This window comes from Hippichthys cyanospilos, chromosome 16, assembly GCF_059441005.1.
Source record: "Hippichthys cyanospilos isolate Australia breed blue-spotted pipefish chromosome 16, RoL_Hcya_1.0, whole genome shotgun sequence".
Lineage (NCBI taxonomy): Eukaryota > Metazoa > Chordata > Actinopteri > Syngnathiformes > Syngnathidae > Hippichthys > Hippichthys cyanospilos.
The window spans coordinates 16,674,547-16,689,257 of record NC_142384.1 but is presented as its reverse complement, the minus strand read 5'-3'; the positions used below and the strand labels follow the sequence as shown (position 1 = coordinate 16,689,257).

Here is a 14,711-nt window from a genome sequence, read left to right as displayed (position 1 = left end):
CTAACTAAATAAACGAAAGAACGGGTAGAAGTTGTAGATCAGGGGATGTCAATTATGGTTTTACAAATTGTGCGCCCTTAACTTGGGGTCAATTTTCTATTTCAAGAAAGTAAATGAGTAAAAGTTTCTTCTAACCTTATCAAAGCCGGTAATCAGCAGAAGGTCGTCCTTGGCCCACACGAGGCGAGAATCTTTGTTGTTCTGAAGGCAGGTGGCGCTCTGTCAGACAAACGACATTTAGACAACGATGACAGCTGGGTGAAAGGTGCAAGTGGAGTGGAGAATGCCGCCAAAATGTCTCTTCCGCATGCCTCTCATTGGACGGAACACGACATGCCAATACTATGTCCTACGCACCCGCCCGCTACTCAATATTGCACGTGCAAAATATGAATAAGCAGCAAAAGTGCATTCGTTTTATTTTGAAATTTTGAGAGAACTCGATTTACTGTGGAGAGATATTCATTTGTTTTCGATACTCATGCTGCTTTTGAAGACACGTTCCCTGAACCTTTAGCTAGACTTTTACAACAAAGATGTACAAATTGTGTCAATAATGAGAGTGCAAGCCCATCTCGGAAAATAAAGGCACACAAACGTTTGCAAATGAGTCACTTTTACGCAATTTAAATAAGTTGATTCATTATGTCATTAATTTGCTCTTAATTTGAAAAGAAAAATGTGCTGTTCCTGTCACGGCATTAAAAAGCATTCAACTCGTTTTGCCAAAACACGTCAGGTTCAGGCAACCTAGAACATTTAATCAACAACACGCAAGGAAGGAAGACAAGAGACTTTAGTTTGTTTTTGCTCACGAGGAGAACAGACAGAGACGCGTTCGCAAACACGGATCTCCTATCGCTCCGAAAACGAATTTACTGTAAGCGCTCCTCGTCGCCAGCCAATCACAAGGTATGAAAAGCATTCACACTGACATCTGTAAATTGATTATTTTCTCGACGATCGACTGACATGGCGATTATTTTATTTTCCGTCACTTTACTTAAAGGGGATATTGTTTAAATTCAAAGTTCAATTAGAAGATTCACAATTTAGCGACGAGTTGCTTTGTGTTCCAATTAATTTGCTCTTAATTTGAAAAGAAACCTGTATTGTCTTCTGTCATTGCCTACTGACACCCTTTTAAAATCTCAAGTACACCCATTTGAGAACCACGGGCATTTTATTAAAATGTTTTCAAATTTACATGGCCGTGCAATATCATGTATTTTTTTTCTGGCTCAACTGCAGGAAAAGGGCTTCATCCATATAAAACTCATCAAAGAAAGGCTCGCGATACTGTGCGAAATCTTCACTACGACGCAAGTTAGCAACAAGTTGCTTCATGTTCCAATTAATTTGCTCTTAATTTGAAAAAAAAAAAAAAAAAAAAACTTCCTGTCACAGGATTGAAAGCATTACATAACATTTGGTAAGGTGCAATTTGGTGAGGATTAATCGTTTTTGAACGAAGCGATAATGAGATTCCAAGCCAGAACCCCAAAACACGAGAACCACGAGCATGTCAAACTACCTGAATACATACAACGGAGCAAAAGCTTAAAAACAAAAGTTTGGATTTAATTGTCTCAAGCCCCGCTTTCTTTCTTGCTGTGACTCAAATTTTTAGGAGTCCCTGAAGGGGTCTGCCAATTTCCAAGTGTGTCAATTGATGTTTCCCTGCTTTCTTGCCTGCGGCCTTCCAGCATGCTTCAGCAATAAATACACACAAGAAGTTGGGCAGAAGACAATGGTTTCGCTTGTGGTCCGCCAAGCGCGTGTTTATCGGCGGCGCTGCCGAGTTCCAACAAGATTTACGGCACTTAGCGCACACTTGAAGTTACCCGCACGCGTCGGCCAGCGAATCCCGGTTCCGTCGCTGTCCGAACTACAAATGGTCTTTTCTGGCTTTGGCCGCGCTCCGAAAATATTAGCTCGGTGTCTCAGAGCGCCGACGGTGCTCGCGATGAGTCCAGGCTTGAATAAACAACCCCAGATCATTTTTCAGCCTGCAGGCAGCTGTGAGGCTCGTGCGAGGAAGTCAAGTCACGTTCGCTTTGATGAGAGCGTGCGGTGACTAAGATGAAAAATAGTCCGCTATTGAAACTTCCAGGGTAACCAACGGCCTCCAAAAAAGGGGCGGAATACCAGAATTTGAATATTATAAACAGAAATGGAGGAATGAGTTGATGACCGGGACCACCGGTCCACTTCCTTGCAGGGGCGAGACGACGCAGATATGGCAGTCGCACCAAACTAGGAACAAGTTCAACTCGGATTATTTTAAGCTGCTCAAGGTCTGTCCAACATTGGAATGCATGCAAAAAGGAACGAGTGATTTTTTTTTTTAGTATTTTTTTTTTTTGCATCAAAGCAATGTATATATATATATATATATATATATATATATATATACATATAAAAAAGAGAAACAGAAAATCACTCTTTTTTTCCCCCCATTCATAAATGCTCCGTTCTGATTCGCCGAACGAAATATTTGACGCTCTCTGCTAACCAGGGCGCACTTTGGATCAGGAGTCAATACAAATGATTCACCGGGATGATTTATCTGACCGGATTCCAATTTTTTGTACTCCAGAAGCCATGTGAACCAAGCCCTTAGCGCATTTCTCCCTCGCGCTTCTTCCAAAACTATTTTCTTAGTCAGACTCCACCGCGTGCAAAAAGCATCATCGTTTACGACCGCTTCTGAAAGACTGAGCCGAGCTTCCGAGGCAACGGGAAACACAGGCAACACTCAAAAGGATAAAGTCAAGCGTTTACCCAACAAGGGATCCAAATCTTAAAACTACAGAGGCTGATAAATCCAGATGGGTCTCGGTCGGGATTAAGTGCCGGTTGAGAGCAATGTGAAGCTCCAGTCGGAGGAAGCTAACGTTCGGGGGCAGCCAGAGGACGCGACATGTGGACCCCGAGCGCGTAAAGGTTGCCGGACGGTATCCGTCCTCGCTCGTCATCGATCTTAAAAGCTCATAATCGGGGAAAGCTGCAGGAAACGAAGACCCGTGGGGGAATATCGGTGCAGGTGCCTGCTGAGAAGACCGCGGAAAACAATCGGGGAAATCCGGGGGAAGAGATAACGCGAATCAAGAACGACCGGACCAAAGGAAGTTCGTCAGCCGTCCGACCGAGACGGTTTGATCGGAGGGCTTCCGCCAACGTACGCAAACGGCCAGGCCATCTGTTTCTGTCAACTTCCCCTTGTTATTATCTTTCCCTGGCGGAGGTTCGTGTTTTTGGTCGCGCGTTAGCAGGATTATGTCAATTTGACTTGAAGTCTTTGTAAAGTAAAAAAAAAAAATGTCTTTTTTCCGCATTAATACAACGAAGGACTCCCATCATATCAGTTGTCATATATTGTTTTTAAATTCGTACTTCAGTCGTTTTTCCTGACATGCGCGCACTCGTGGATGACGACTAGGCGCTCTAACGATCCACACCAGACACAAACGTGATAGTGCCAAAAACATGCTACCGTTTTTTGTTTTTTCCGGATATGTCGGCACTTTTTTTTTTTTTTTTTACCATTTTAGCTGGTCTTGCAATGTACAATCAAGTGCAGCTTGCATAAGGGCTTGGACTATGAGATGAAACCATTTCAAAGTATTATGAAAAATTTTTGGAGAAGTAGTTTTCAATTCAACCGCGACGCGTTTGTTGGACGTAAACAGGAATCGAAAAACAGGTTTTTGGCTCTGAGTCCAAGCTCCAATATTCTTGGTGGTGTTTTTTTGTTTTTTTTTAACATTACATTACATTTTCTGCAAATGTGACATCGCAAGTAATTTATGTTTGATTCTTCAACCTCGTGACGGATGACATGAAATACTGCGCTCCGAGCGTGACTGGCAAACTTCAAGACCAAAAATTGTCTTTTGCCCAAAAAGCGGGCTGCTTGATTAACGACCACGTCAAACTAACGCTAACAAGCGGCGAAATTTCCTGAAAGAGGGCGTTTTTCGCTTTCCAGAGTACTTCCCTTAAATTTCGGTGTTTGAGCGATGAGCACACTCGTCGGATTCCCTCAAGAGTAAACTCATTAAGAAACGCTCGCGCGAGACCGCAGCTTGGAGAAGGGTCTGATTTTTTGGGAGGGAAAGAAAAAAAAAAAAAAAAGAAAAACAAGCGCAAGCTAGGTCTGAGGGCCCGTACTGTGTGTTTTCATCTTGGCTAATATTTCTTGTCTTAGTGCGCTCACTTTCTTCGACTGCCAAAAATCATTCAGCGCCAAAGCAGGTACGAACACCTGCGCACCACTTTCATGACCTCAAAACGAATGCAGCTGCGCCCCAGCCCAATGTTTTGTTTTTTTTCTACAGTCAGCACAAAAAAAAAATGTTTTGATAAGGTTGTCTTAGCCTACACTTTGAAACCTTGCGTGTTCACCCCCAGAATTGAATTGACTCAACCACGGTAACACCTTGGGTATTTTTGATGGCTAAACAATACCAAACAAACATAATGATAAACAGTAATTTATTTTACTTCCTTACTTTACTTTTATTTTACTTTTACTTTTACTTACTTCCGTAAAAAAATAAAATTGCATACTACCGTTTCATTAATCGATGGAATGGTTATGAGAATAATCAATTTCAAACATATTTGCTCCCCTAGAGCATATAAACCAGTTCCCAGGTTTCTTGATAAAATGACTATAATCACACAATAATCATTAAGGTAATAAATAAAAGTACATCTACTCTAGCTTAGCCTTCTTTGTATTTCCTGATTATCTCCAGTTTCGTTTCCCTTTAAATCATCCGAATACTTCTCTCTTTAACATCACTCGCGATGTTTGGAGCCATGGCTAATCAATTCAAGTTTGAACTAAGCACTAAAATGCATAACAAATAGCACTCGAGTTCAAGCCTTTAGGCAGTCCATCGTTGTGAGCCCCTGCTCTGGCCAATTGCAGAGAAGCATCTTTGTGACCCCATCACGCTGACCAGTCGTAGATCAGTATCCCAGGGAGTCAAGGTGCTTTAAAGAGGGGACGAAAAAACTCAGTACTCCACATCGTAACGTGAGAAAAACGTATGCCAGGGACGTCGTAACCTGGGGGTCCACCGTATTTACAAAATAAACACAAGCCAACACAAAGATACTTATAAATGATTTTTTTGTTTGTTTTTTTCAAAACTGTATGCTTTATGTCTTTGACATTGAATTAGTTTTTAATTGGAAGTTCAAGGCAAAATTAACTTTTCTTCCTGTCGAGTAGTTCACCAAAACACCTTCCAGAAAGCTAACGGTGGTTTCTGAAGGACAGTACATTGAGTAATGCTTCTTTTTCTTGGCCTATGCAAGTCCAAGCGCTTTGCTTTTCCTCGGCCCTGCCCGGTTTTCACTCGCTCATGTAGTCCAAAGCCATTCCAGCCTGTGGTCCTCTCAAATTTCACCCAGAGGCAGAAATGGACCCGAAAAGTCCAACGAACTGTCTCCGTCTTCCGCTTGTTCCAGCAACCGCACGTGGTCGGCTCCATGGCCAGCACCGGGCCAAAATTATGAGCGGTATTTTCAGGAGTGTAATTTTAGGAACATTTTTGCTTCAGTGTACCCTTGTGCGAAGAATCAAATCAATCAATACACTATTATAATCATCGTGTCATTGTCTTTAGCTACTACTTAAGTTAATGCTGTCGTCGTCTGATTTCACCTCCTAAGCGGTAATTATTCTCTTGATTTCTGCCGAGTTGTTAAAGTAAGGTGGACCCCCGGTTTACGACGTCCCTGGCTTGCGTTTTTTTTTCCACCTTAAAATGTCTATCGCCTCGTTTTCCTTCCCCCTTTACGCCATTTTTTTCGCGTTACGACAAAAAACCCTCCTCAAACATGGCGGTCAGTGTGCGGCAGTCTGGTTCGGATGGGGAACGCTCGAGCAGGATCGTTGTTTTTTCCGCGGCCAGGCGGGTCCGTTACGGAAGGCCGGCGCGGGTCCATTAAGCAGTCTCACAACTCAAAACGGTTCCCGAGAGTCTTAATCCCATATTGTTGTCGAACGACCACAAGGAGAAAGAATGATCACATTGGACTTTTTTTTTTCTTTCCAATTCTCTTGCAACGAATGATTATTTTGATTGTGGATTATTCTAATCGATCAAAACTCACCTGAACCGGTTTCAGTTGGGCTCTTGAGTCAAAAATTCGCAGCATCTTGTCCTAGAGGGATGAATGCAATCATCAATTAATTCATGTACGACACATGTTTGTTCCTGAGAGTTTTTGCGGCATGTGAAGGTACGCGTGTATTTTTTGTTTTTATCTCCCCCTTTATCAAAGCATATATGTAGAGTCGAGCTAGATTGAGTGATTGGGGGATAATGTCAGAATTGTCAAAAACCTTGTAAATAATCAGAGTTCTGCATGTTGCTAGTGAGAGTTCTCAATTTTAAGTAGAAAATCTGAGAATGAAGTCAGATGTATCACAAATTTTGAGAGCAGTCAGAATTCTGGATTGAAAAAAAGATACTACTGCTAGCATTTTTATGAGAGCTCGGTCATGTGAATAATCTCACTTGAGAGAAACAATGAGAATTCTGACAAAAAGTCTCAATTTTTGGAATAATCCAAATTTTCCTGAGTTGCAAATTCTCCTTTTTTGAGAATTCCGTCACAATTCGCAGTCTAGAATTCCGAGAATTCTAGACTAAAGCCTGAATTCAGAGAAAACTGAGAATCTTGCCCACCTTTTGTTTTTTTTTTTGTTTTTTTTTAATTCACTAGCCGGGAATTTGATGGAACCCACAAAGCGTATTTTTCTTCCACCCAGCTGCATCTCACACTGCATAGAAAGTTTCCACATCTTTCAGTGTGATCGCACATCGGCAATGCGGCGACCTCTCGGCGAACCCCTTTGCAGCCGCTCTCGCCTCGCCTCAAACACATTCTGCATCAATCACAGCGACCAATCACAGAGGGATCCCGGCTGATTGGGGAGGAAACGAACCCTGATGAGATCAGGCTGTGACTGGGGCCACGAGTGACATCAAACGCCGCCATTCCGGAACGCGGCGGCGACGACGGGGCGTTTTCTGTCGTGGTGGGGACAGCGGATTTTCTAGGCCCTCACCTTAACCGTTACAACAAATTGCCTAACCTTAATCCAATTCAAACTCTAAAAGCAAGTCTTGACCTTCAAAAACAGGTCTGAACTTGTGGGCTGCATCAAAATGGCTCCCAAAAAGCCCAAGAGGTCCCCACAAAGAGAGTGAAATGCAAGATTTGCTCCTCATCTTGAAGCGAGAACAAAAAAGCGCGCCCGCACACACACACACACAAGGATATTTTACAAGGACATCGCATTGAGAAAATGTGTGGCCCACCAAAACGCGCCCCACAAAAGTAAAGTCAGTTAAGCCCTGCATTTGGTCTCCACCAAGTAGCAAAAACCAAGGGCACACATTCCACATGCACACACATAGGGAGGTTTTTCTATTGTAGTGGGGACCTTTCCTTGACACGATGCATTTTCAAGTCCCCTAATCGCTACCTTAGCCTCAACCGAAATCCATTTCCAACCTATACTCTAAAACCAAGTGTTGGCGATCAAAAAGGGGGCCCCGCGAATCGAGTCGCCGCTAAGACAGTAAAACCCCGGCTTTGGTCCCCACCTTGTGACACGAACCGAGGAAACGTACACGCACAAGGTTTTCTTTTTCCCCGTCGTAGTGGGGGACATCTACTTGACATTAGCGTGTAGGACTAGGAAATGCATAATCTTGAGAGGCGCAATAACTGAAGAAATTCACTAAACAATTGACTGATGCTTTCAAGAGAAAGGAAAAACGCGTTGCGTGGAGAAGCATTCTTGCATTCAAGTGAACAATGCGGGCAAAAGTATTTGGTGTACGGCATCTTTGGCCACACGCTGAGGAAATGCGCTACGCTGGTTTCCAAAAGTGGAAATTTGGCCTCCGTTTAACCAGCAGCGTTCACGTGTTCAAGTGATGCACCTGGCAATTAATTGGGGCGCGGCGTCTCATTTCTGTTTGAGAAAGTATATTATGAGAGCTTGCGATTCTTCAGACGAGCGCAACTGCTATGTGGCTGTCAAAGCACTACCATGAGGGTCCGCTCACTTACAGATGTGTCCGCTAAGCAAACACACCCTTGAAGACGTGTGCAGAAGCAGCAGCTGTTCAAGCAACGCGCCAGGGCCTCCTTCGCTCTTAATGAGTTTCCCCCGCTCTGCTGTACACAACTTTGGCTTGTATGCAAACAGACAGAAGGATGGGGCCATCGTTCAATAACGGGGCGCTTTATTTGCACCTCAAACCCTCTTCGCTGCCATCTCCGGTCTCCCACGGTTACTGGCGGCGAGCTGATTGACAGATTGGGGGGATCCGGGATCCTGGCTTCACAATGTGCCCTTTTGAATGTATGAAAGGGGTATCGGGGCGCGGATATCCAGTCGTACCTCAAACCTTACCAGCAGTGCGGCTCCTTCATTTATAAATCATGAATGGGCCCCTTTTTCCCTGGCAGTGTCAAATAAATTCATCTGGAGATGCAAACAAGGCCCGTCGTGATCCTTACACCCCCCCCCCCCCCCCCCCCCCCACCCCTCCCTCGCCTCTCCCCAAATGTTTACCCAGTGGGAGCGCCCGAGGGCTTGGACCCACATGCGCGCGGGCCCTATTTGCTTTAATAAGCCGACACCGGAGAACCTCGGCGAGCTCCGGTCTCAGCTCCAGTTACCCCGGCGAGTTCTTGAAGGTACGTGGCGGCGGGGAAGGTAGCGTTGACGGGGACCATTACCCCGTCATAATTGGGACGTGACCCGTGACGGAGTAATTTGTTACCTGTCGCGGCGAAGACAAACAAAAAGAACGGGCCCGACAATCAAGACCTTTTGGCGGACACGTGGCGCATTTTTAAGATGGACGTTTATGTGGGCTTATGGGCAATTAAGACCGTCGCACGTCGCTCAATTTCACACGGGGCCTCGTTTTCACGTCGGTCAACATCTGCATGCGTTTCTGTCAACTTACTGAACTTAGCACACGGAGACATCAGTGTTTTTCATGGAAAAAAAGAAGCCTTCATTTGCATATGGCATTGACAAAAGCAACAGAGGTTATTTAGAGGATCTGCAATAAAGTTGGCTAATTAATGCTAGTTACCTTTCTTGACGAAAACCACCGGCCTCCATTTTCATCTGGGATATATATACGTAGTAGATCATGTGTAAAGGGATCAATTGGGGGGGTGGCAGAAAAACGAAGAGAAAAAAGTCGCATTCATGTTCTGCCGCGGTGCTTAATTACGTATTTAGGTAAAAAATGTCGACGGTCGGGGATTATTTGGGGTATGGCGTACATCGAGGCGGAGGTCACTGCATGTCGAATAGAAAAAAAAAAATTGCCAAAAATCTCTTTACTCAAGGAAAAACATTTGGCCTTCCATTTAAATCTGACATTTGTGCAGAGGAGGAGAGAGAATATAGACAGACTACTTTTCCAAAGAATTGAAAACATACACGTCCATTTAATACGCACTTATGTATTCAAGTGACCAACGCTACCAGAAATTAATTGAGGATTACGCTTGGCGGCATCCGATGCTCGCTTTTGCCATAAATTTAGACGAGCGCAAATCTGCTGGCAAGCATTGGCAACTTGCTCCTGATATTCCTCACTTTCTCCTCCTCCTAAAAAGCCGCAATCCAAAGTCTTGACAAGTAAGCGGAAAGCCCTGCGAGCGATGTGACGAATCCCTGATGACACTTTGGAGATGGGCCCACGTGGATAAAAACCACAGGGAGGCTTTCGTTCTCGCAGCTTTGTCTCGTAGGTGGTGCGGTCACATGAGGTCGAATCAAATCTTCCTAAAACGACTTGTTTTTCCCCGCCACTTTGGAATAATTTCAAAAATTACTCTCGGATTCTAATCTTCAGGAAAATCATTGCCGATGACGTGAACATTATTTGGAAGGAGCCGGGAGGTTCGTTGGATGTGGCTCACTGGCTACATCTAGCGGCGAAAAATTGCAATGGCAAAATAGGAGTGAAAATGGAGCCGTGGCAATCCGAATTTGCCTCATGGGACAGACACGTTGAAAGCGAGAGACTGGCCTGCTGCACACGTCTCATTAAATCACTTGCATTTGTATTATTATTATTCACATGCAAAGGAGAGTTGACCAGAAATTTGAGTTGTAACAAATAACGAAAGTCACCTCTCAAACACCTTTTGTGAAATCAATTTGGGGACTGTTATTTATTTCTTTATTGACTTTTTTTCTAGACGTTATTGGATCATTTGCCCAGGGCCCACGCTTTTGAAATTATCCTCTTTTTCTGAGAGATATTTTGTGCATCACAAGCATTCGTGGTATCGGGACAATTTTACAAGGGATACCTTATTGAAAAAGGATTGAGAAAAAGGTGTCTGCATTAAACCATGTCAATGATAAAACCGCTGCCATTCGCAGTTTTTGTTTGTCATTTACTCCGTCGGTATTTCTTCATCAAGTCGATGCCCTGAGTTACAATATACAAATACGGGATATTTTGGAATCACGAGGGTGTTTCGAAACTTTTGACTGGGACATCATGCCAAGATCTGGTGGCTCACCTTGCAGGTAGAAGCCAGCAGGGAACCGTCTTGCTTCCAGCTCAGACTCTGCAGCTGCTCGGCGTGCTCCTCCAGAACTAAAAACAGCAAAAGACATCATTAGCCTTGTCATCCTTCGCGGAGGGGCGTGGCCAAAAACACGCTGCTCGTGTTGGGGCCGTAGATCCGCCGGCAACGACAAAACCGGATGACGGCAACCCCCTTCGTAGGGTCCAACACAAACTGACAGCAACGCAACGTAAAGAGCGGACGACAAACACTTCAGAGGCACACACTTTGGGGACAAAAGTATTGGGACACATCCTCTGGTTGTGTCAGTGAACGGAAGAAACTTGCAGACCGCTGGGATCTAATGTAAAGCATTTTTCTTTTCTAACTGAAAGCAAGTCAATTGGAAGAAAAACTTTTTTGCCCAATTGTGTTCCAGCGATTCCCCTGCAACCGATTGGACCTCTCCAGATTCGCGCCGTTGCCTCGGAAACTCCCTTTGCTCATCCCAAATCTCAAATGGGAGTGCGAGTACACCTGGCGGGTACGTGAAGGCACTTTAGGGGTAGATGAACATTGTGAGAGGGGCTTTTTCATGTCATTTTCTTTTCTAATTAAAAGCAAATTCATTGGAGCACGGAGCGACTCCTTGCTTGCGTGAAGGTTAGTGACATCTGGGTAAAACATTGGGCCTCGAATCTTTTGCTTTCCTATCGCAACCGGTTCTGAAACGGAGTTACGCGTATCCCCGGGGTATGTGAAGGCACTTCGGGGGTTGCCTGAGATTCGCTTCGAGAGTTTCCGTAGGTATCGGTACGCTTGTGCTGTGACATTTTTCTTTTCGAATTAAGCGCAAATTAAGCGGAACACGAAGCAACTCGCTGCTAAATTCTGTCACGGCGACTCCTTTGCAAAGCCGATTCCAGCCGATTCAAGTTTTTTTTCCCCCATCACCAGTGAAATATGAACCCCTGTTTTAGTCCTCCAACAAATCAAATGTGTCAGTCCAACTTGTCTCAATACTTCTGTCCACATCGTCTAATTCCCGGGTGGCTTTATGATCGTGCACACCACGCAAAACAACACACGAATGGCGCTTACCTGCGAGCGGCTCATGCTGGCGCTCCGTGTCCCAAATGAGCGGACCCTTGGCGCCGCCCACGGCCAGGAGCCCGGAAGAGGTCGGGTGGAAGAGCACCAGTTCCGCCCTCCCCCGCCCGGTTCCGAAGGTGAGCTCGGGCCCCGGGGGCTGCTGCGGAGCCGGCTCGCGCAAACGCCACAGCTTCACCTGAGCAGACGGAAAAATAAATAAATAAATAAATGAATTATATATATATAGCTTTCATTTGAAATATATTTAGGAAAGATAATGCAAAAAAAAAAAAAAAGGCGCTCACCGTTTCATATGCGCATGTTGCCAGAAGACTTTCATCAAATGGAGAAAAGTCGAAGTCGGTCACAAGATCTGAAGGGGAGGATTCAAGGAATTTTCATGCCGTGAAGAACATTGCAGCTTTCTTTTCAATTTAGGAGAACATTCGTCGGAACATGTAACTCCAAATTGCGTTCTAAGAACTCATCTGAAAGTTGAGAAAAAGTCTTTTACCTTTAATTTGTTTTCTTTCCTTTTTTTAGATTTTGTCACATTGCCACTGGTTTTGATTCATGTCAGTGGGCGGCCATTTTGCCACTCGCTGGAAGCTGAAAATGACATCACAGTTGAGCAGGTAAAGACCAATCACGGCTCAGCCTGTGAATGTCACATGACCAAAACTCATACAAACAGGTGAGCCGCCATTGTTCGTTATCGGAACCCCGGTCAACCACGATGTCATTTTCCAGCGACAGCTAACGACAAAACTGCTGCCCTTAGTTGGTGAAAAATGATTGGATTTTCCTGCTCAGTTCATATTCAACAAAAGCGATATTAAACAGAATGGCCTTTTTAGAACGTTAGAAATGTTCTATATGGACTTTGTTGGTTGAAAAAAAACTTTGTCAAGAGAAAATTACCGCCGTGACAGGCGATGTGGGTGACGCTCCACTGTCCATTCGCAACGGGTTCCACAGATGTCAGGCCCAGCGTGCCACCTCCTGCAGACACCGGGTTCAAATATTTTCAAAAATGCGTTACTTTTTCCGCTTCACAGGTTTGTCGCTAGGCAGGATTTGAGAAGCGCGCGAACCATCAAAAAATGCGGAATACCAACATATTCATTCTGGAACTCCAAAACCACCTCAATAAATCCGGATAGGTTCTATGTCGACACATTCTTTCCTTACTGATCCCTTAATACGGCGGGCGTGATACCAAGGAACTATGTCTGAGTTAGTTGAGGAGCGTCATGTTTACAAAATTAGCAGAAAGACTTCTTACCTACGTTGAAGGCCACCAGCGAGGTGCTCGCCTTGATGTGGTTTCCCTGGCAGGGGAAGGCTCTCCCGCGGGCGTTGTTGATCCATCCCTGGAATTCCAAGAAGCCACAAGTCACCAACAATAAGTGGAAGTGGATTTAAATTCCTTGCAGAAGTAATTTGTTGACCTTCTGTCAGCTATCAAACGTTCGAGTTCGAATTTGGAATGTTAGATTTTTCTCTCAGTGCAGCCAACTGACTCCAGAAGGTCCCTCATGATTTCTGAATGATCCAATGTCGATTGTTCTTCTCCATTTAAATGAAAATGTTTCAATATTTTTGTACGTCCTACTTTTCATGTTTTTAACTGTATGAAAAATAAACACAGTATATACTTTAAATCATCGCATAATCTTTCTTCAACTTCCACATCGTTCCTCTTGTTTGTTCTGCCGAAAATCTTTTTTTATTGCAAAATATTATTGCAGAAAATTGAAAAACAGGAAGGAGCGGACACCGAGGTTCCTGTGGATGTGCAAAAAGCTGAGGAAGTGGAAGTGCATGCAACGCTGCACAGCAGAAACTTTTTAAACCTCGTTATTTTTTTAATAGTCATACACGGAATTGTGTGTACATATGAATCCATGTTCTTTCAAAGAATTGGAAATTTTCATCGACGGTAAACCCACAGCCCACAATTATTTGCATGGATTTCAAAATTGCATGTGTTCCCCTATTATGTTGCCATATGGTTGTTTTTTTACAGCAAACGGATTTTACGGCTTCTTCCGGTGGCATCAACATTTTGTCGCTTTGTCGGGCGTCGTATTGACAACTTAAATCGGGAGCAGGGCGCCCCCTGCTGTCTGATTGGCGTTCGCAGATTGGAGGAATACAACGAGCACCTCATGCAACATTCCTGGGATTTTACAGCCGCGATTACATAATGCAGCAAGGAAAGCTGCGGCCGTTTGCAGTCATGACCCGAATCAGTTTTTCGAATGCATGCAAATAAAGTCAAGTTATTGGGGGGGGGGGGGGGGGGGGGGGTGCTTTGCATCCATTAAAAAAGCAGTAGCCGGTAAACGTGATGGTGATTCGTCATGAGTTGCAGCCTTCCAAATGCAGGAAGTAAAAGACGCGAAACAAGCAAGCAGCCCCCGCCCCAGCAACAAACCCACCCACATCACTGTTAATTCGTATCCCGCGGCGATGCTAATGCTACAAAACAAGCAGACACCGCAAGCTAGTCGGCTACTCACATCCTTCTTGGCAATTTTCGGAGTGGTGTTTTTGAATTTGGAGGTCTTGAAGCGATTCATGGTGCCTCCTCTCGCCGCTTGATGTGTCCGTGTCTTCCGGGTGTCTTCGCTGTCGCTTTGTGTGGAAAAAGGTGGCGGCTGAGTAAACGGCGAAGCGTTTCTGACAGCGCTAGTTTGCACCGCCCGGCACTGATTTCCGTTCGTTTCACTTACGCGCACGTCGCCGTTGGGCGGAGTTACGAGCTGTAACTGTCGCGTGCGAGCGAGGTGTTGCCTGTGTTGTGTCCAAGTGTCGCTCGGAATGTTGGCTTTAGCGCCTTACCGTCCGATTGAGTGAATTTGTAACGTGAATCTACACAAACTTCGGTTTATTTTGATAGCATTAGCCCGTATTCATATTTTTTCTGGAGAAAAGTGGCCATAAATTTGGACTAGACTTTCATGTACGTAGTCGTTTTTGAGCGACTCTCGTGTTTACTCAACGAACTTAAACATACAGTAAAGAGT

The 14,711-nt window shown here is 44.6% G+C and overlaps 1 protein-coding gene across 3 annotated transcripts in view; it reads right to left on the bottom strand.

Annotated features, from left to right (window-relative positions):
• The window catches only part of coro7 (coronin 7), a 75,882-nt gene extending 61,184 nt beyond the window's left edge, over positions 1-14,698 (bottom strand). For 2 of the 3 annotated variants that reach the window (XM_088436275.1, XM_088436273.1), the window contains exons 1-8: positions 14,205-14,408; positions 12,965-13,052; positions 12,601-12,681; positions 11,985-12,052; positions 11,689-11,875; positions 10,600-10,676; positions 6,133-6,183; positions 136-219 (exon numbers count right to left, since the gene is read on the bottom strand). In XM_088436275.1, the coding sequence (XP_088292401.1) occupies positions 136-219; positions 6,133-6,183; positions 10,600-10,676; positions 11,689-11,875; positions 11,985-12,052; positions 12,601-12,681; positions 12,965-13,052; positions 14,205-14,264 (696 nt within the window). In that variant the 5' untranslated portion in view covers positions 14,265-14,408. The other variant, XM_088436274.1, reaches the window with a different exon arrangement.
• Between the last annotated feature and the right edge of the window lie 13 nt (positions 14,699-14,711).